The 23,070-nt window shown below is 39.5% G+C and overlaps 1 protein-coding gene across 1 annotated transcript in view; it reads left to right on the top strand.

Moving 5' to 3' along the window:
• RELN (reelin) overlaps positions 1 to 23,070 on the top strand; it is a 258,355-nt gene that overhangs the window by 103,009 nt on the left and 132,276 nt on the right. The window contains exons 8-10 of the mRNA XM_009641400.2: positions 1,801 to 1,852; positions 18,137 to 18,233; positions 20,965 to 21,205. Of these exons, the coding sequence (XP_009639695.1) occupies positions 1,801 to 1,852; positions 18,137 to 18,233; positions 20,965 to 21,205 (390 nt within the window). The remainder of the gene's footprint in view (positions 1 to 1,800; positions 1,853 to 18,136; positions 18,234 to 20,964; positions 21,206 to 23,070) is intronic.

Genomic DNA, 23,070 nt, shown 5'->3' with positions numbered 1-23,070 from the left:
GAATGCCTGATAATGGAAAAGTCCCTGCTTTCACCATGTGACTCAGGGAAATTATGCAGAAATTGTACTGTTCATCTTTACAAAATGCTGATAAAATTGCTTTTGTAATACTGTCATAGTTAACAGGCGCTTGAAAGAATGTAGCATCTTCCACATCATTGAGTCTAATCTTTACTTGGGTGCTGGCTTTTTTAGAAAATGACAGTTTAGTGTCCATGAGCTCAAATGTTTATCTATGTTTTGCTGATTATCACTTTTTTTCATTCTTATCTACTTTTTGATTTCCTCTGCATCACTCGTACAAACAAAGCAGGAGGATCATTCAAGTCCTCCAGGTGCTCCACTTGGAGCTGCCTCCACACAGATTCCCAGCTGAGCTCTGGTAGCCAAAGCCTGCGAGCCCCAGGACCTTACTTCTGGGGCAGAATTTGCTCAGAAGTTTGACTTCTCTGTGGTGTATCGAAGCTATGACATGGTGCAGGGATGCAGATCATAAGGAGCACATCGAATGGGAGAGTCTGTTGCTGCTTTCATGGGAAATTGCATGAATTATTGGTGCATAGGGTCTGACATGGGAGGACAACTCCAAGGTCTTGAAATCTAGGATGCAGGCATCACTGGCAATGATATCAGATTAATTTATTTAAGGTGTTTGCTGTCCCTGTTCTTCCAGTTAGGTAGCTTCTTTTATGATTGTGTAAAGTTATTGTCTGGCCAGGTCATGCCTTTTTTCCTTTTCTCTTTTGATCTAATGTTGCCACGGCCTTTCAGCTTGTATATTTTTCCTTCTTCAGTGTAGCCTCTAAAATCTGCCTATATTAATAAACTATATCTTTGTTGGGTCTTTTGCTAAAGCGAATGAACCAAACTTTGAATCTCCTCTTTTTGGGGTGACCCTCCACTCGGTCTTTCTGCTTGCTGAACAGTTGCAATGATTTTTCAGCTCTTTGACAAAATAAGTAGATCAGGCAGTGTTTTTAGGCAGTGCTTCTGCCTTGCTTGTTATGTAGCAGTATAATTAAGTCCAACTTTCAAAATTAATTGAAAATAAATTGGTGTCCTTCACAACATTCTAGTGCTTTTTATCTTGTAGTATTTTCAGGAAAATAGTCCTAATTTGAACTACTGAAATATGGGGGCATTGAAAGAAGGGGGAAAGAAAGGCATCAAAGGAGGGTGGTGTGCTGAATACAGAGCAAGCTGGTCGCTGTTTTCTGTCTGTTTCTAGGTCTTGGTTGGATGTCAACAGTGTGTAGATGCTACTACAAAATTTCATTGTATAAATTATGCAGTGTCACCAAGGTTTTGTTTGATTTGCTGTTGAAGACTTAGATTTTGTTATTCCTTCTTAATATTTCTTTTTATTATCTTAGGTTTACTTAATGTTATTTTTATTGTTTATTTATGATCATTTTTGGTTCTTGTTCTGCGCTAGGAGAAGGAATTGAAAACCATTCTGTATATAGAGTTAGACTAAGGTGACCATAGGCCACAGGGCTATTTTCAATCTTCTAAATACTGGTCAAGTAACAGCATTTCATGTAAACGTGCACAGTTTGTAGACATTAATATAGTAAAAGAAAAAAAAAATCCATCTTTGACATACAATGAGACAGCAATAATCAAAATGACACAACAGAAATATCCGTGATCACCTGAAAGGGTTGGCAATTAATAGTTTTATGCACTGGAGATCTAGGTACCCAAAGAGTTTCCACACTTTCAAATTAAAGCAAGTGATGAATGTATCATTTTGCTGATCTAACACAACCTCTCTGCTGTTTGCTTTTCTTCCTGCAGACCACCACTGGCCTTAACACAACTACTGCATCTGTGCTTCAATTTTCCCTTGGTAAGTTCAGCTCACTCTTTTACCTGACAAGGAGTAAAAAGTCATTGCCGCAAAGGAAAATGGCCCTTGAGTTCAGGTTTAGCCTTCTGGTTGATGTTCCTCTCGACATGAGGGATTAAAAAAATCTGTTAAATAATGCAGCACATTTAATCATCTCCTTTCTACAGCTCCTAATCTAAACTTTGAAAAGGAGCAACTCCAGTGAATACTCTGATGATGGGAGGCATAGTCATGTTTGGGTTTGGGGTTTTTTTTCACTGATTTTATAACCTGATGGATAACATTGTAATCTTTTGCTCCTTCTCTGAAGTGTGATTACTGTTTCTAAAAAATGAACTTTTTAAACATTTTAAACTATTGATATAGTCCATGTTATGGCTGGGTAGTGCTGGTTTAACACATCTGTACAAAGTGAATAGGTAGGGCAGACCAAAACTAGATGCCATTTAGTTCCTATTATCAACAGCGTGGTTGTACGCTGTATTATTTAGAATACCTGCTGTAAGTTATTGCACATTTTCACTGTGTAGTTGTGGCTATAAATTATGGCAGAAGTTGTGGCTTGGGCTGAGGGAAAATTTGGAACTCATATCTCAGTGTTCAAAATACGAAGGAAAAATGTTTTTACGATACAAATGGTTCAATAAAAAAGCAAACAGGAAACGTAGTCTGCTTCCTCTGTGGACCCCTGGATATGTGTTTCCAAATGATATTCCTATTTTTAAAAAAGTAATTCTCCAAAAGTATCTCAGCAGAGGTGTGATTAAACTCTGGAAATCTCAGCTGGAAATAAGAGCTATCAGGTAGCTTGGCAAGCAGCTCGGGTTTTTTAATGAATCAGAAATCGAAATCCTAGAAGGCTCAGAAACACATCATTTAAATTTGGTTTTACCTGAAGTTGTTCATTTGACTTTTTGAGGTCATCATGGCCTGTCACACTGCAACTGACTGCAGTGTTAATAGTTCTAAGGACTGGTATCTCTCCTTTTATTTTGAATTACTGTTTTTGAAAAGCTAGCAAAACGTATCCATTCCTAAACTGAATCATTGCATAAATATTGGGCACCTCCAATAAAAACCAGCCTGGAGCTACCCTGCAGTTTCATTCATCCAGTGAAAGGGGAACAGCTCGCTTGATCTGCTAGGATGTGTTTCTCACCCACAGAAGCCCTCCCACCCTTGCCTGTGCCCAAGGATAGGTGGCTTCTATAATGCTGCAAGTTTGTGATGATGGAGGAATTTTGCCTTTCGGGAAAATTTACAAAAATCTTCTATGAATTATTCTCACAGTGACCCAGAGTGGCTAACAGCCATGTAACCTGAATGGCTTGGCAGGTAAACCTTTGCTGTCACAGCTCCGTGGCTGGTGCCTGCTGCAGGCAAACTGTTGAAGAGTGCAGGCTCCCAGAAGTTTCAAAATTAAGACTTAAGATTTCACTAGTTGCCTTTGTTCCTATCAGCTGAGGAAGGGCAAATAAAAAAAAAAGTAAGAACAGGCTGCATAGGAAATACCCTGTATGACAGGATTGTCATGAATATATGGTGAGAATAAGTTAACCTGTACCAGTAGGAACCAGTAACATCCCCAATATGATGGAGCAAGAGAGGGGTGGATGCACATCCGAGTAAATCAGATTTCAGCCAAAATTCGAAAAAAAATTCCCCATATGCCTATGTTAGGTTTGAAATGCAGTGCAGATTGGTTTTGTAACTGATAAAAACCAGCATGAGCCGGGGGACTGCTGCTGAGCTCAGCAGTACTTGGCTTTTGAATCATAAATCTAAACTAGGTATTTGCCAGTTTCCAGCTTATTCCCAAATGTCCGATTTAATCATAACCCTATTTAGGGATTCATCCAAGGGAATTGCCTTTTTTAAAAGAACATTTAACACTTTCTATCGACCACAGAATATCTTAAACTGTAATCTTTTGGGGATATCTTTATATTAAATTCAACACCTAGCTTTGGCCACATTAAAGTGCATACCCTTTGATTTCTCTCACCACTAATTATCAGATGGAATTTTGTACTTGCAGGTATATAAGCAGATGAGGACTGGGAAATGCAGCAAAAAGTGGTCTTGATTTCACCATAAATCCCAGATCCTTTTCAACTGTGTGGTCAGGAAGGGTAACACCCTAGTGAATTTTTCATTAATTGATATTCTGTGTAGTTCTCTCCATGTACCACCTATTTGGTAGTCTTGCCCTTTAAAGGGCAACAGGGTTGAAAAGAAGCACTTAAGATGAAGGCTTAATTAGGATGAAAAGGTAATTAGTAAGGCCTATTCAGCACATAGGACAACATTAATGGCCAGTATCCTTTCCGAGTGAGAGCAGCTTCTCTGCCACGCAGCATTCACTCGGAGCCACCTGGAGCTGGTGGCATTGCCTTTTGATCCAGGGCTGGGGTGGTGTTTACATTCATGCACTTCCTGCCCAAGTGTGCAGAAAATTTCAGTTACTTTGGATGTCTTAATCATCCATGACTACATTTCTCCAAGACCAAACACTGACATGTGAAAGACAAAGTCTAGCAGTTTCCTTAATGTTCAGTGGGATTGTTAATTGAGGTATTTAAAGCAATGCCTTTGGGCTCTCTCAGGCCAGAACATCTAATTGAACAGCTTGGGATTGCAGGATATTGTACAAAAGCCTCCAGACTCAGCTGCCACACAGTGTCAGTCTGATTCATTAGCTGAAATATTCTGTTTCTTACTCCAAAGCTCAGGCTTTTCCCCTTTAGCTACATCCCTGGACTTCTCCAGGGATGAACACGATCTGTCATTTGCGTAGGCCACTGTGATGGGAGGTGACTCAGTTCTGAGAGATTAGCAACTGAGCTAAGCACAGGAAGAAAGAGACCCATAAAATCCCATAAGGAGAAGAGGAAAGGCTTTAAGGGAGCGATGCCAAGGCGTGAGGTGTGCAAGCGGTTCTGCTCATGTGTTGTTCCTTGGGTGTCCTCTTCAAGCATATGCTCCCGTGGCCCTGGTGTATGTGGGCTGTGCATGCCCTGTGTGGGCATTCAGCACTGGCAGGCTCTTTCCATCCCTCCTTCCTGCACGGTGCCTCTGAGTCGAACACCAAGCTGAAGCCGAAGGTGCTGTGATCTGTACCAACACTCAGCCTGGCCTCCAGGGCAGGTGCTCCTCGGAGCACTGTATGTCACTGTGTGAAAATTCTTAGTGGGAAATATTGCATTACCTTGAAAAAATTTGTTCCATAGCTCTCTCCTTACATCTTAGTATTGCTAGATTACTTTTGGCTGTTAAGCAGTATTTGAAAATGGGAATAACTTGACAAGAAAAGCTCCTGCTCTTGTGTGTAACACACTTGTTGTGTAAAACTCTTGAACACTCCTCTGAGAATAGGATGGCTTTGCTGGTATCATGTACTGAATAAATACAAAATGTTTGTAAGGCAGGATCAATTATTTTCCCTTCAACTTTTACGCCATTATCACAAACATCCTCTGTCATTACTAGAGCAAATTAGCAATTCTCCCTCCCTCCCCCTCATTTTCTAAAAAAATCTAAACCCCTTACTATTTTATATTAAACTGTATTGGGTCGGCTGAGATGGAGTTAATTTTCCTCATAGCAGCCCTCACAGTGCTGTGCTTTCTATCAGTGTGTGGAAAGGTGTTGGTAACACACCAGTGTTTTGGCTACTGCTGAGCAGTGCTCACACAGCATCAGGGCTGTGCTCTCAACATTCCACCACCACCACCAGTGGGCTGGGAGGGGGCAAGATCTTGGGAGGGGACATAGCCAAGACACCTGACCCAAACTGGCCAAAGGGATATTCCATACCATGTGACACTGGCTTGGAGACAAAAGCTAAGGAAAAGGAGGAGGAAGGGGGGGCATTCATTTTTTACGATGTTTTGTCTTCTGGAGCAACTGCTATGTATACTGAAGCCCTGCTTCCTGGGAAGTGGCTGGACATCGCCTGCTAATGGGAAGTAGAGAATAAAATCTTGTTTTCCTTTTGCTACCGCACATGGCCTTTGCTTTTGCTTTCATTAACCTTCCTTTCTTAACCCGTGAGGTTTTTTTCTTTTCCATCTCATTTTCTCTCCACCTGTTCTGTTAAAGAAGGGACTGACAGAACAGCTTGGTGGCACCTGACATCCAGCCAAGGTCAACCCATCACATAAACCAAAATTGATTTTGGAGGGAAGGGCTTTTTTTAAGTTAAAAAATATCTTCTGAGTGGGAATACATCTTCAAACATTTCAAACATTTGGCACTTCACCATCATTTTTTAAAGATCAAGCCATCAATCCTGCACAGAATTAGCCAAAGGTCCAAAAGTTGTTTTGCTTTATTTGGAGAAAAAGCTTGTGCTTGGATTCCCCCTTCCACCAAATCATGATAAAGAACTTTTGGGAAAGCTGGGTTCCCAAAGCTAACAGATTTTACTTTAGGTCAGTCATTAATCCCTACTTTCAGTCAACCCCAGAACTACCTTTCTAGACAAATATGTGATTTGCAATTTTTTCAATTTGATTCTAATCATAAACTGTCTTTTCCTAATTGATTTTAGAGTTATGGTCATTTCATGTGTAGCACTGGCTTTGGTTTCATGCAAAAGAGAATTTGAAATGAAATGCAAAAGATGCCACTTAATATGATATTATAGCAAAAAAAAAAATTTGCATGAACCCCTAAGAATGAAACCTCTCAGCAGCTCATGGTTATCAGTTCTTTGCACTTGTGTCTGATACACAGCAATGGCACATTTGGACAGGGTTGAGTTGCTTTCTTATTCATTGGGATCTTGCGATGGAATTACTACTTTTATATAAGCATTATTGAATTATCCTACAAGGGACTACAGTGAACTTAAGAGACAGCTAATGTAAAAAGGAAATTGTAAAAGTATGTAAAATCTAATTTAGAAATCAAGAAATGTGAGGTAAAGCTTGAAATCCATCAGTGCCCATGCCCATGCTATATCAAGAGAAGTTGACTGTAATCTTTCTTTTGTTTTATGCTTAATGCAGTCTTCTGAAACACTTTTCTGTTAGCTTAGTGGTATCATGCCAGAATTCCTGGTGTGAAGAAAAGGATGTACAGAAAGTCTGTGACAGCTACTTGTTGTCCAGGACTTGCCACAGTTTTTATACTTCAGATTTGAAGTGACAACACCATGGTGTCCTTGAAAAAGTGGGAATGTATGTTCACTGTGACAAATGAAACATAAGACACTCAATATGATGCAGAATAGCTCTGCCTGCAATAAATAAAATAATAAACCCTTGTCCCTAAAGTTCTGGTGGGCACTGAGAGTACTACTGAGCTGGCAAAGAACATGCTCCTCTCTTAGAACTTTATTCACTGTTGACATGAAAGCCTTGAAGATGTAGGATGCATGAGCAAAGGTGATCTTCAGTGCCTGGACAACCAACAGTCTTGATACTGAAAATTCCTTAGGTATTTTTGCTGTATGGAACACATAGTTAGTCCCCACTATTGCTAGAAAGCAGGCTTGACATGAAGCAAAGCATTTCTAGCACATCAATCTTCATTAAAAACACAGTTTTCAGTGTGGGGTTTTAGTAGTAGGTATTAATCTGTGAGAGTGCTTCGTGATTTTGCCAGATGGACTCTGTTTGTCCTCTCAGGAAAATCCCAGTAGGTATTATTATCCAAAAGATGGGTCACTCATGTTATGATCTGCACACTGGTCTGGAACCAGAAGCACTTGGACCTCACCCATTGAGTAAGAGTCCTGCTGCTGCTGGGGTAGCTTCTTTCACCTCTGTCAGTCACTCCTCTGCTGTCTGTTGCTGTTGCCCCTGCCATTGTTCCAGCTTATTTTGTCTAAACAGATTTATCTTACAATATTTAACAGGGATAAAATCTACAGGTTTCCATATGGATAAATCTAATTTATTACAATCACAAGCAATACCTACCTGCAGCTTATCAATCTCCCCTAATATGTTTCTAATGGAACCCCATAGCAAGGATAAATGTGTGTATCTATTGTTTTTTATATGGTTGAAATATTAGTGAAGAAAGATTATTATTGGTATTCAACTGTTCAGGACTTTTTGGTAAGGATAAAATCCCACTAATTCAGGGTGCAGAGACATTACTCGGGTGATCTTCTTTCAGTGGTACCCCCTTTGTCCCTATTTTCTCTCTTCCCCAGAAGGAAATACGATGTTAAACTTCCAGCTTTTACAAGCATAAATATTTCATTGACAATCTTATCATATAATCAATAAAACCAGTAACAAAACTAATAATTTCTACAATCTTATTCAACACACATTCCACCCTTGCAACTTTATTTTCTGGTTGAGTAATCACCCCTGTCTTCGCTTCAAAATTCTTGAGCTTTTTAAATCCATCAGACCATCAGCAGTACTTATCTGAAGAGTAATTGTATTACCTGTGATGGCTTTATATTCATACTGTCATTTTTTTTAAGAGGTGAAGTGCATGTGCAATGCACATGCCAAGAACTTCCATGCAGCTTAGTTTATTTACAGTCTATTTTTAATGCTGGCTGATTTCACAGTCCTCTGCGAGTGTAATGGAGACAATTATTTAAAATATGCTATTGATTGCTTTTGATTAGCATATGAGCAAGGGTCATTGATTTGGGTGCAGTTCTTTGACATAATGGTTCCAAAAGGGTTTTCATGTCATGCCCCGCCTCGCCCTAAGACGTCAGGTTAATGAATCATTAATCCGGCAGCCTCTATTACTCTTCCTGAACTACCAAGGTCGCTAGGGTCTACATAAGAGCTGTTTAACTCAGCAGATCTGTGGGCTAAGGGTCTCTGATGTTTGTTGAAGACAAAGCACAGGTAGTGTTTATCACCTTTAGTAAAAAAAAAATGCAATTTTTTTCAGGCTTAGTTTTTTTTCTTCATTTTTCTAGTGGTAATTTGACTTTTTTACCAGTCTGAGTCTTGCAAAATTAAATTATAAAATGTAATTGATTGTGTAGATTTCAATTGAAATGCCTTTTTGCCCTCATGCGTATTCAAACTACAAATGATGACGATGATGATGATTATTATTAATCATCAGAATTGTTGAATGTGCCATTTGGGTTAGGCCTTACCTGCCAAGCTTCTGTGCTTCAGAAAACACATCTGCATCCTTATTAATCTCAGCAAATCAAAATCTGTGATGGACAAAAATAATCTTGTAAAAATTATCTAATTGCATAAATAGTGCAGCTGATTCACTGACCTCCGTGTATTTCTGTGGAGAAAACAGCAGTCTCTCTGGGCTGTCCCAAAAGCAGCATCTGGAGGGTCCTGCAGAGCCTCTGTGTGGGACAGCGATTCCTTCTCCTTCCTACCAGAAACTTCCCGACTGCACTTGGCTCAGTCGCGTGAACAACGATGACTGCATTTGGCCCCATGTAACAGTTTGAAGACACTTATCATTTGTATTTTTATCGTGCTTTAATTCAGTTCTGGTGGCAGCTGTTACCTTGACAGTACTTTTGTCTTCTGCTTTTTTATTGTCTACATATCCTCTGCTTGGATTCAGACCACTTGTTAGAAATTCACACATCCAAACATGTTTTGGTAAATAGTCCATAGCTTTGGCTGAGAGGAACCATTGCTGATCATTTCCTCTTAATTTCCAGTTTTGTTTAGTCAGTTGTACAATTAGCAGAAGCTATCAGATGACTGACAAGTGCTGTAATAGCCATTTCATGAGGTAGCACTGGGCTTGCCCTCAACAGAATGGGACAGAGATGAGCAATTTCCTTCAGAATTGCTATGAAAATTCAGTCAAGTCTCTAGAGAAATACCAAAGTGAAAAATAATCCCCTTCTGAATTCAGCATGGAAGAGTATTTGATCTTTTAAATCCCTCACTATCTTGTTAGCTGAACATAAAAACATTCATGAAAGAAACTGTGGTGCCAATTGTTTTGGGCATGTTGAGCTACCTCCTTCACTTTTGTCACCTACATGGATGATTTCCTTCAGTCACCCAAGTTTCTCCTCCTTTGATGCCTTCCAGGAACCACGGGTTTGCTGTGTGGGCATGGCACATCCATAATGGTACCAACAGGGAAGAGGCTGGCCAGTTCTGGTGGCCCGTTAGCCACAGGACAGATAGGCTTGCATTAGGCAAATGTGGAGCACTTCTGGGCTGACATGAGGTTCTAAAGGATTTCATTGCCAGGAAACTGGCTAAAAAATTGTGTTGGAACCCTCTCTGAACTGAGCTTAAATAATGCATAAAACCACTTTTTACAATAGGTAATTTAAAGCACTAATGACCATAAGAAATTAAGATTATGAAATGAAGCTTCATTGTTGCTATCTGCAGATCCAGTCCCCTCTAAGCAATGAGAACAGAGCACTGAGTGTATCTGAACCCCCAGGTTGTTTTGTCCTAATTTCTTTCCTATAAATTTGGGAAAAGCTTGAAAATTTGATATAATTAAATGCCAATATTGGTGTCATTCACCATTCTTCATTTCTTCTGTTTGCTTCATTTTCCATTTCCCCCCTAATAAAACATTAAGGTTTTTTGACTCACCACCCAAATTGCAATTTGCTATTGCCTGACATCAGACCTGCTTGTTTCACCCTCCTGGCAGAGAAGTCCTTTGTGTTGATGCATAGGTTATAAATTACATCCAATGTGAAAGAGTAGGACAGGTAAGTAACATCATCTAGCACACTTCACATTGTGTGTGGAAATGTTAGGTGGTGTTTATTGATTTTGCTGAGTTATACAAGAGGGGCTGCCTAGATAATGCCTAGATTGAAACCAAGGTTTAAAGCTAATGCCGTATTTGAAAGACATTTTAATGGCCTTGGGGTGAAATGATTTGTGTTGTTTTGGCTAGCTCAAGGTTACAATGAAATACTGTCTTTATTACTTCCGTAGCAGGGCTTCTCTGCCACTGTTAGGAATTAAAATGTGAGCGTTACAGATTTACTATACAGAGAAAAGCAGGAAAGATAAAGAGAGCCTCAGGATTCACAGCCAGGGCAGGTGGCCGAGCCACCGCCTCACGGTCAAACGCGGGCCATTACGGAATTGGTTGCTGCAAATAATAAATGCTGGATTACAGACTGACTTTCATCTTAATCCTGCTCATATCATTGTATGAGGATAACACGTTTGTATGATTAAAATTGTCCATTTTTGAATTAACTCAAATAGCAGCCCCCAGCTCAGCAAAATACTCCTGGGTCTGTCTCCAGTGGGGGAGGGAGGTTCCATGAAAGCAAAAGCAGATGAAAATACTAAAGTCCAGCAGGAACTGCAAAAAAAAGGTTTTGCCAAACCAATTATTACCTACCCAGACATAAAGTTAAAGGCAGGCAATCAGTTTTACAGGGTTTCAGAAAAGAGAGACACCTCAGCTCAGGACTTGTCTTGAGAAAAAATATTTCCCAGATTTTCTTGGTGGCAGGGAATTTCACTAAAGCAGGCAAGGAGACTACTTTCAAATCTTTATATTTGAGATATCAGCTTTTGTACAGCAGTTCTTGGGACCAATGTGTGTTTTCTGTACTGCCTCTTTAGAAAGGACTAGTCATAGGGATCTAAATAAAACATCATTTACCTTCCTGCAGTATTTTAATACCCTTATCAGCACCTTATGGTGCTCGTTTTCTTGATTATTGACCTTCACAGCTGACCCAGGCTGCTAGACAGAGAAAACAAAATGTCTCTTTCTGCTTATTGATACACATTACTGTACTACTGAGCTACTTTAAGGTGCTATAATTTAAATTTTACCCAGCTTCATTGAAAGGTCACCCTTTCACTTGGAGGACCTCCACATAACCTGACGTTAAGCATTCAATGGCAGTAGCGTTGGAGCCTACGATATGAGTATAGAAATAGAAAATGCGTACTGATCACAGGGCTTACTACTTGGTCAGACATTCAAGAACCACTGCAAGAGTATTTCTGGGGAGTTCATGATATTATTGTTTCAGTGGCTTTAATTACTGGCTGTCCATTACATCCAGGTCTTAACAAGTTCACTCCCTTTGCCTTCAGCAAGGTACTCTAAACAATGTGAGTGTGGTCAAGAATGTGGTTAAATTTAGAAGCATCATTTAATTATTTATTTGGCAACAGACACGTTACCCAAGCACATACCTGCTGGCTGTATCTCAGAACGATACGCTATAAATAGCTGAGCACCTTTACATCAGAATAAATTGGAAACTGGCATAAGGGAAATACAGCTTTCTGCCTGACGTATTTTTCTCTCCTTAATGTTCTCAGCACAAAAAGCAGTATGAATTGTGATCTGATCTTGTTCATTAGAAGAGAACAAATTTGAGGGAGTGCAGGAAGCACATCATATCTCTGAATATAAATAGACTAAGGGGAAGTTGAGCCAGATAAGTATTTCCTCAGACTTTTCTTCTCATCTAAAGGAAATTGGCTACATTAATTCATAAAAAGTACGTTCACTGTTATTGGGAATCCTGGAAGGAGATGGGTGGGAAGGAACGGTGGGAGGTCACCCACGTCAGTGCTCCCCCCAGGGCTCCAACCAGGACCACCCGCAGCTCGCTCAGGGCCCAATCCACTCAAGGTTTGACTTCAATTCTGAAGTCCTCCTGATTAACTTTTATCAAATGTATTTACTAATTATTCTTCTCATCATTTACGGTTTTATGATGGAGGATTTTAGCATGCTTTTCAACTCTGTTTTTATTTTGATGTAACTTCCCAGCATTTCCAAAATGGAACAACAGCCTAAAGCTACCAATGGAACAAAAGTTATCTGCTCTCTGAAACCTGCTGAAAATAAATAGTTCAGACTTTACATTTCAAGATTCGTTATTCTCACTAGAGCTACAGTAGATCTGATTTTTACCAAAGGCAAATACCATTGACATTTTTGTTTTCTAGTGTCAGGTATTTATTTCAGGCTGTTTATCAGAACACATACAGGGGTGCAGATAGTCAAAATCCTCTCCTCACAAGGGAGAAAAACATAGACAGCAATAAAAATACTTAATTCTTTCCATGAAAAGGTAGACTAAAATTACAAAATCAGGCACAGTTCTTACAGGTTTTAATTTGAAGATTTTTTTTACACTTAAAATACTTATTTGTATTCTGAACTTTTTCTATAAACAAAGACAAACTTTTAAAAAAATAGTCCAAAGATCTGAAATGTGTCATAATTAAAAATAACATTTGTAACTAAATTAAAAGTTGTGGCTTCGAGGAAAAATTAAAATGCTCTTGCGACCTTCTCTTGAGGAAGTTTTCAGAGGCAGAATGGGATGAACAGTGAGTTGCACATTTTTGTACCAGTGCTTCTGGTGTATCCAGCACAAACTATTCCATCTTTTAATGTGGTTAAAATAATCTAGTTCTTGATTAGAAGCCAATATAAACATACACCTAAAAAAAATTAGGATCCATGAAGCATTCATTATACTAGAGTGTATGGTTCATTAATTTGGGAAAAACTATTAGCAAGCCAGCCAAATGTGACCACGAGTAATTTATACTATCCAGTTTGGCTTAATTCAAGCGATATCAGCAAATCATAATCCTTAGCAAACACTAATCATTATTCATCACATTAGCAAAATGAATCAAAGCAATCTTCCAGCATTAGATAAATGCAATTCTTTTCAGCTCCCTTTTGTTTTTCCAGGCCACAGTCAGGACATGATTCAAACCCTTCTACAATTTTTTGCATGATTTTTTCTTGCACAGTTCCACATTAGACTCATCCTTCTTAAAGCAGCGTTAGCTATCTCATCTGCTTATCCACGGAAGCACTTGCAGGAACTATCGAGAGGTTGTCAAGAGGCAGAGGACGTCACAGTCTATAAGGAGCAAAATATTGCTTCCCTTGCAGATGGCACCCAGTTTTATCTCAGCAAAACACCAGCTTCTAATCAATGTTGTTAAGAAATCTTAGCGACCAACAGCCATATGATTCGGGTTTCTGTAAATCTGACACAGTTGGAGGCAAAGCCATAGTGAGAATTAATTTTGCCTACCATTGTCAGCCTGGATAGAAATACCTGAATACCTGGATACAAACACCTGATACAAAGTGCCTTCATAACATCTGTGCTGAAATACTGTGCTCTTAGCACTTCTACCTACATGATATTTTCAAAAATAATGTGCATAAAATATCCACTAGTGCTTTAGATGGCATTGGAGGAAACCAAAATCAGCTTACTGAGACTCACAAAAAAAGGGCAAGAAAAGTCATGGTCATCACAGCTGGACACGTTGCAGGTGGTCAGTGCTGGTCAGGTCCTGGCTACAAGTTATCAATCCTCCGAAACAAGCAGCAAAGCAACCGAGAAGCATAATTTTGTTTCCTTTTCCTATTCTTTCCTGTTTAGTTCAGGTAGAATTAGCAAAGCAGCGGTCAGGAGCACATAAAGTGCAAACCAAATAAATGAGTGTTTCAGAATATTCAGTATATGAATGTAGCTGTTTTTTATAACAGAAGTTGCTCATCAGTTTTGATAACAGACAAAATTGCTGTCCGAGCTTCAAATGTATCAAATAAAATTAAATCCATGAAGGTTGTCTCTACTTTAGCTTTTTTTCAAAAGTTTTAGAAGTCTGTGAATTTCAGCTAGAAGCCTATCAAAAGGAGTAAAATAACTCCAAAGGAGAAAAATACTTTGTTCCTGAAACCCAAGGACAAGCTTGGCTATACATAGAGAAAAAATTAGGCTATTCTTGGTTGGGGGGGTGGTTTGTTCCTCCCCTCCCCCCAGATACGTAATTACACATGCAAGCCCTTAACATTGAAAGGATAATCCTAACTCGTAGTCAGATTTAGCCAGCAACAACCTCACCAAGGCATCACGTTTGCTGTGACATACTCGGCTCAAGAAAGAAATGGCATTTTTCTCTAATGCAGTAACTTACTACTGTAGCCTTCTTTATGGTAATCATTGTGCATGTTTTATTACCCATTTTCATGGCTAATTCAAACCCTGGGCATTCTTGATTTAAACCAAGCCTATTCTAATCTCATTCAAAAGGTTTTATGTCATCTTGTACAACTTTTTCTCTGGAGGACGGGAGGGTACGAAGATTTACAGCGTGACATCCTGCCCCCGCTGCTCTGCTCGGAGCTGACAAACTGTTTATTACCATCTCTGGAAGCGGTGTGAAGGACACCTCACTTCCCTGGCTGAATCTGCCCTCGATTCCCACCATCTTACCACTTGAATTTTGATCATCTATTTGTTCACAAAGTCAGAGTATAGCTTTGCTGGTCAAGGTAGAGGCAAACATCCAAACTGCAGGTTTCTCTTGTAAATAATCCTAGTTTAGGATTACTGAAATGATAGTAGCATGGAGTAATAGTAATAGTATTAACTAATAGTAATATTGAAAATTATACTGAAAGCCAGTGGCTTTCAATAACATCTCAGTAAACCTTGTCCTGGAGTGCAGTTGTATGTTGACCTTCCATTTTTGGGGAAGAAACTCTCAATGTGAACTAGGATGACTACTGGTTTTGTAAAAGATATAAGCACCACATCCATGTACTTCTTGCATATTTAAAAAGGTGGTTCAAATGGCAAAGAATAATGCCTAAACACTGCTGATGATTTTTTCAAATAGATTAATTTCATTCTTTTTTTTTCATTGTCAGTTTGAGCTTTACAGAATTAGATACTTAAATGAGAAATAATCTTGCTATCTTATGATTTTGAGTCAAGAACATAAAAACACATTTGTCATCACAGCCAGTAACTGCTACATACATTGACCTTGAGGACTTCCCCAAACTAATTTTAGTCTTAAGACTACAACCTGTCCTGCTTATTAAAATAATAATAAAGCCCAGCACTTGTCTCTCCTCCTTTCATTCTGTCTGCATCACTCCCTTTCCAATAACAGGAGTGAAATACCACATCTACCTTGCAAAGCCCTTTTTTTGGTGGCTCCATTTCTCTTGAGCAATAACTTTGATTTTCATTGCATAGTTTGAGGGTGTTCAGACTTAACAGACATTTGTCATAATGATTGCACTGACAGGGAGCACTCATTTCCTACCATCTTTACAGTATGGGCAGCAAATACTGCCTTCTGCAATGTTTTAGCAGCATATTTGGACCTGGCTTTGCTTAAGAGCGCTGTACCAGAAGTTGATTGTAACACTAACTGAAATGGCATGTGTTATAGAAGTCTATATTGCTGGTTATTTTTACTGTTTATGTTCCTTTAATTTCTGTCTAACAGAAAACTCAGTATGTTGCTGTTTTGCCTCACAGCCTCTGGCCAGCCAAAGTGGTTATACTGGCTGAAGTTCACTGATTTTTGAACTGAATTCTCCTGAAATAAAATGAACGAGTGTGATTAAGGGTTGGAACTCCTAAATGCCAGAAAAGTAAGAACCGACAGCAGATGTCACTCAATAGAGTAGACCATCTCAGCAGATGGACAAATATGAAATGTAAAGGCTTTTCCTGACATCATTTGGTTTTAATAGGATAGAAATAAAATGCCTTGTCAGTAAAATATAACCAGACAGTTGCTTTGTAGTCATTTTGGGTACATGGTTGGTAATTCAAAGGCCTGCTGCCTTTGCAATATTAATTATTCTGTGCCTCATTACAGCAAGACTACGTGTCAGACCAGCTGAACGTACCACACGCAGCTGGAGTGGCTCAGAAGTTCCTCTATTTGCAATTCAACATTAGTAAAGATGCAAGAAAGCAACTTTATGGGTCCTTTCCAGGGTGCTAGTTGATGTACCAAGCAAAATTATAGAGCTGGGATTTCATCCCAAGTTTTGGGGTGGTTTTCCCCCTGCGGAGGTATGTGATGTGTATCTCGGAGCAGAAAAGCAGTTCTGTGGAGCTGAGAGCTGCAAACGTGAACGGCCTCAGGGGAGCTGGGGCTTCGAGCCGGGTACTTAATGACATATGTTCCCATTAAAATGTGTAAGCTGTTCTCTTGTACAAGCGGTTAACACCTTTTTAATTAGGCCATTTATTTCATTACAAAAACAAGTGCCCCGAGTTGGGAAATGATGGTATCTTATGGTCAGTGGTTTCCACATCTAGGTATATATATTTCCACATATATATACACATTTATATATATATGTTAAAAAAAATGTATACACACAGTTTTCAGTGTGAGTGAAGGTACCTGAATCACACACAAACATAACAAACTGCTCATAGCACACGTAATACACCCACTGTGAGCAAAGCTGTGGTGCTCGCTCGGTACTCCCGATGCCATCGGAGGTGCTGTTTAATTGAGAGCTGCTGCTCTTAAATATGGAAGGTAGCTGACGTCTGCTGCTTTGAATCTCACATTTCAACCTGCTTATGAAGTAGAAGTTTTGATCTCTGGAGCACAGGTTAGGAATTGTCTGTTTCATTGGGTGCTGAACTTTTCTGAGACGGATGAAATGTCTGGTGTCTGAGGAAAAATAGTATTTTTAGTGGATTTAATTACCACTCATGTTGTTTATCATGTTTTCTAGGTTGAAGTTTTCAATCTCAGTTTTTGCTATTTTGACTGTCCCCTTTATTAATTGTTAAGCTCATCTTTTGTGACAACACCCAGAAGGCACCCTTTTATAAATCAAAAGTAAATATATTACCCTACCTTGCAGGGGTGCCATAAGGCTTAATTAGTTCATTTTTGTAAAGTGTTCTGAGATTCCCACATCAGCATCAAATGTTTGTTATTAATTATAGGCTCTAGTGAGTATATTGGATGATTTCTTAATTTAATTCTCTTCAGGCATCCTTAAAAATAACTAATTTTGTAATGTCTTTATTCTTTTAAATTCCTAAAGAACATTTGCCCTTGGCTCAAGTAATTATGTATACAATTTCCTATCAATTACTGTAATTTTAGTTCTGGAATTTTTTATTTTTTTTTATACATAAGAATATGAAAAACAGTCCTTTACTCTTTTCCCTATGAATTCTGCTATGTGGATTATTCTCTAATAAGAAGGTTTTGTTTAAACATTATATGATGGGTTTTTTTCCCTGAAGTGGGGCGTGTTAAGTAATTTACTTGGCTTCCCCTGGGAAATTTGCAGAGATTACACAGCACTGCTGTGATTTATCATTTCTACTTTATTTCTGACTCGTGAAGCATGCATTATTTTGTGTTTACCTTCAGCAGCAGATCACAGGAAATTTCATCATCAGTCAAAGCACTTTAACATCAGGAGAAGGGATGATGTGACAAAGGCCCAGGCAGTGGCTATGGTTATTGGAGGATCATTTATTGCTTCATTGTGTCGTAACACTTCTTCTCATTTTATTGCTTTTCCAAGGATCAGGTTCATGTCGCTTCAGTTACTCAGATCCCAGCATCACCGTGTCCTACAGTAAGAACAGTTCTGCAGATTGGACTCAGCTGGAGAAAATTAGGTTTGTTACAGCTTTTTAATCATTTTCATGCTTTCTGGCTGAGCAGGTGGTGTTTAAACCTGGGTCTTTTAAAACTTGTTTTAATTGTTAACTTTTCAGTTCTCACTTGTTCATACACGTTAAAAGTTGAGGGATGAAATTATGGTCACTAAAGCTAATTGCAGAATTGCCACTGGTTTTGGTAAATCACAGTTTCATCCATGGATTAATTGGGAGGTAAGGAAGAGAATGACTTTAGAGTTAAAATACAACTCCAATAACCAGCAGGTGCCTGAAAAACCAAAACTTTGATGAGCACCGCTTTTAATGTCTTTTAAGTTTGTACTTTTGGAGGATAAAATGTTTGATAAAAATAGTTTATAGTTTGATGTGAACACTTGGCTCCTAACATTCTCATAACAACAACATTACGGTGAATTATGCCTTGTTTTTTAAACAAACTGGTTTACATGGAAGTGCAAAGGATTATGAGTGGGGATTTTAAAATCTTTTATTGTGATATGCACACCTTTAAAGGCAGAACCAGCATTGGAGATGGATTTTTCTAAGAGAGCAGAACCACCATTTTATTAAATAATATTGGAAATGGTATTTTGCTGATTGGCTTATATACCTAGTTACAGAAATGCAACCGGGGAAGAAAAAAATGCTGGTTTTATGTAGTGTCCTCATAGTGTCTTAGTCTGCCTCCCTGCATTACCTGAGTGTCTGTGCCACGCAGGCGATTTGCTTGAGCCTATTTTCAGTCCTTTGGGACAATTTACAGAGCAAAAGGCTACTTAATTTCTGATGAGTAACCAAAACCCTACCTGCAAGGCTGTGGATTTCAGTATCTGATCCTCCCACTCCTTGTGGGAGAGAGTGGGATTATGATTTTGTTGACAAAGGCAAAAATTATAAACAATTTTAGTAAATCAAGTGGCTCTGATTCTTATCTCAGAAAAATATAAAGCAAGAGTAACTTCACTACAGCCACTGGAGTTACCTCAGAGTAACCATGCAATACTTTTTTTTTTTTCCTCAAATTCATGCAAAAGGATATGCCTAGTTCACTTACCCTCATAGCTCTGCAAGCCAGGAAACTCAAGAGTTGTGATGGTGCAAACACAAGCCCTTGAAATGCAAGGGTTTTTAAATAAATGCATATACAATTTGTCTGTGCTGCTTTAACTTTGACTGCTGGAGCCAGCAGTAGAAAATAGGCCAATAGAGCAATGTGGTACGAAGTGGAGGGGATGAATTATGAAAGGATGCTCCTTTCTCCTGTGGTCTGTATGAATTACGGTGTTTATTTGGCTTCAGTGGCGTTCACTGCGCTACGGGCAGCTCCAAGGGACGGTGGGAGATTGGAGAGAGGTGGGACAGGAAGGCAGCTGTGAAGGGAAGGGGTTGTGTCGGTGCATGCTGGGTCGGTGGGGTTTCAGGTCTGGGCTTGCGGGGATGGAGGGGAAGGATCTCTCCCGGGGAAGCCGGGCGCTGAGCGTGGGCTCAGGGAGATGCAAGGACACCTCAGAGGAGCACTGCGGAGGAGAGTGAAAGACAAAACATTTAGCAAGTGCAGGGTGATTTGTGGGGGCAGGTTCTGTGTGTGAATATGGGCCAAATACAGTTGCTTTTTGACATTTCACTGTAATATTTTTCTTTATGAAGAGAATTTCCTCTATTTTCTCCTATTAGCAATAGCAAGCTATTGTTGCCTTTTTCCCCTAAAAGCCCTGGATTGCCTCTGACAAACTATTAACACACCAAAGCATCACTACCAAGGCAGAGGCAAAGCTGAGTAGCTGACATCTTTCCAACCCCATTTTTGTAGCTCCGTGCAGCCTGAGGTTTGGATGTAGCTAATTCCCTTGCTGGATGATTAATAAAACAAAAATAATAATTCTCAGCATCCCTTCCTTGCACACAGATCTCAGTCCTTTCCTTGCTAGTAGCAATGTAGAGACGTTCACCCAGAGCTCGGGATGAACCTGTCCTTTCACAGCTCTGAGGACAGCTCTGGGAAGCACAGCTCAAGGCCTAATCATTGCCTAGTATTAATACTCCATGTCTGCCTCTCCTCCCCATATTTTCCATTTTCAGCAGCAAGAGAGAGGACAAATGGGTTGTTTCTTCTGTATTGTTCTTGAAGCAGAACATGGAAAGAAAGGCAACCTGGCCCTCCCCATCCACAGAATTATCCTGACAGCCTGGGATTAGCAGGACACATTTGTCAGAGAAAATTCCCAGCTTTTCTCTCTGGCCATTCTGCTCCATCCAGATCTATGATGGACTGAGACACCAGAAGTCAGGAGTTTCTTTTGGTGAAAACTCACTCAAAAATCACATTTTGGGAGATCTGTTTTTGTAAAGTGCTTTCTTAACATTTCCTTTTGGCCACACCTGCAAAAGACCTGACAATGTCCAGTCACCTAGGAGCTGTGACCAGCACCGAGGATGAATGTTGCCCTGCTCTGTCATCCTGCTGTCCAAACCTCTGCATTGATCCGGTATTTATTGCCTTAGGTTGCACTTTCTTTGAAGCCAGGCTGTCTGTTTGGGCTGTATGCGCACTGCCTGGCACAGTGGGACTCTGCCTCAGGGCAGGTATTCTCTGATCTCCATAGAAGATTCATCAGCATACAAGGGATGTCAGCACAACTGTGTCACACCTAGAGAATGTGTTAAATGAGGGAAAAGTGTTCCTGGCTTTGGCTTAAACTTGGTCTACTTCCATATCGTTGTTTTTCAGTGCCCCTTCCAATGTCAGCACAATCATCCACATCTTGTACCTTCCTGAAGATGCTAAGGGGGAGAACATCCATTTTCAGTGGAAACAGGATTATGTCCACGCTGGTGATGTGTATGAAGCCTGTTGGGCATTGGACAACATCCTGATCATAAATGCTGCTCACAGAAAAGTTGTGTTAGAAGATAACCTTGATCCTGTGGATACTGGCAACTGGCTTTTCTTTCCTGGGGCCACAGTTAAGGTTAGTCTGATTTTTCTATGGCTTAATGTCATTATTACTCTTCTATGTAGAAGAAGAGAGTAACATCTAACCAAACCTGAACACATGAGGGTGTTTAGGCCACTTCATCTGCTTCTAGAATTGTGCTCTTTTTAACTTTAGTTTTACCTTTTCTCTGTCCCATCGGGGCTTTCTAGAACAGCGCAACTTCTCTGCCATGGCCAAAACCAAATGACAGCTTATACTGTCATGTCAAAGATCAGGTAACAGAAAGTGGGAAACAGCTTCCTTTTAGCAAAACAGTGCAATGTTTTTGAAACAAATTCAAGTCTCTCCATTGGACATTTTGAAATCAACCTGTTTGTTTATGTTGGTGGTTTTCAACTACCACTACTTGCTTCATCACAAACCATCATAAAAAACTATGGTTTCCCACTTTTTCTGACTGTGAATCTCACATCTCCATTGCAGCATGCATTCAGGTAGTGGCTGCTCCTTAAAAGTGTCTTTTTCATTAAGATCTTGGTTTGATATATGAGATCCAGCAAGGTCATACAACCTGGGGAAAAACTCTAAGGAGCCCTACAAGATCTCTGTGCACAAAGTTCCTTCAACTACAGAGTTGTTCAACATCTGGAAATCAGTTGGATTCTTGCTTTCTATGTTGCCAAGCACACAGAAGTTGAACAGCAGATGACTTTCTGTTTCCATCCTATTTTTCATTCACAAAAAAGGCAGTTCTGATGTTGGGGTTCATTTATGATGCTGGTAATGGTTTTGGCAATTGCACAGGAAACAGATGTCGAATGCTGAGGGCAGTAAGAGGTCAGTGATGGCCTCATCCTTTTCCCACAGAACCTGATATGAATGGCCTCAGATTAATCTTTTCAGAAATAAATTCTCCCACTGATCTACTCATAGTACCTGTATATTGACTTTTCTGTACTTCAGTAAGACCATTTAAACTACAATGACAAAGTTTTTCTATGAGATTTTTAGAATCGAATAATGTCCTGCATATTTAATGAAGTAATTTTCTGTGATCAGTTGACTTTTGTTGTGTTGTCAGTCTTTCTTACCTCTGGATTTTAAAATCCAGCCCACACATGTGAAGGCTTGAAAGCAAAGCAAGGATTAATGTGCCATAGGCGCAGTACTTCTCAGCTGGCCAAGCCTAAACACTGCTTGCTCCTTCTGAAACATGCACAAACAACACCTGAACTTTAGCAAGTAAACCTCTTTTTTTCTTTTTTCTTTTTTTTTTTTTTTTAGTTAAACTCAGCCCATTTGTGTCAATACACAACCATGGTTACATGTAAGATGAGCGACCTAAACACAGAGATCACTTAGTGCTTCTAGACAGAAATCCCATTCAGGGTCAAATCTTACATGAGACATGAGTGAGGGTTCACCAACCTGCCATTCCTCTGAGGTCATCTTCTGGTTTAGGGACAAGTGAAATGTGCATCTGTCTGTTCCCAGCTGGCATTTGGCTATGTGTAGCCACTTACATCAGGTTAAGGCAATGTGTAAGGCTGTGGTGTAGCCACACTGGATTAAGGCTATGTGTGACGCAGGGCTTTTATTCTTCACAGAACTCTGTAGTTATTTCAAACAGTTTTAGCGTATCTAGATTGTCACCAGAGCACTCGCTTATTCAAATTACATTTTTAAGGTTTTTGCTCCAGTTTTCCTCAAATTTTCAGGAATAATCTTGCCAAATATGATTTGAACAGATTTTGCAATGTGAATTTCATGTTATGTCAAAATTAAAACTATAAATTGGGTCAAGATTTACATTAGATTCAGCATAGACCCTGTCCTAGCATTATAACACCAAGAACAGGGTCTTTTTACAAAGTTTTTGTGCTTTTCAGGATTGGAAT

The sequence above is a fragment of the Egretta garzetta genome, unplaced genomic scaffold (genome assembly GCF_000687185.1).
Source record: "Egretta garzetta isolate BGI_Z169 unplaced genomic scaffold, ASM68718v1 scaffold156, whole genome shotgun sequence".
NCBI lineage: Eukaryota > Metazoa > Chordata > Aves > Pelecaniformes > Ardeidae > Egretta > Egretta garzetta.
This window is presented reverse-complemented; position numbering and strand designations above follow the sequence as displayed.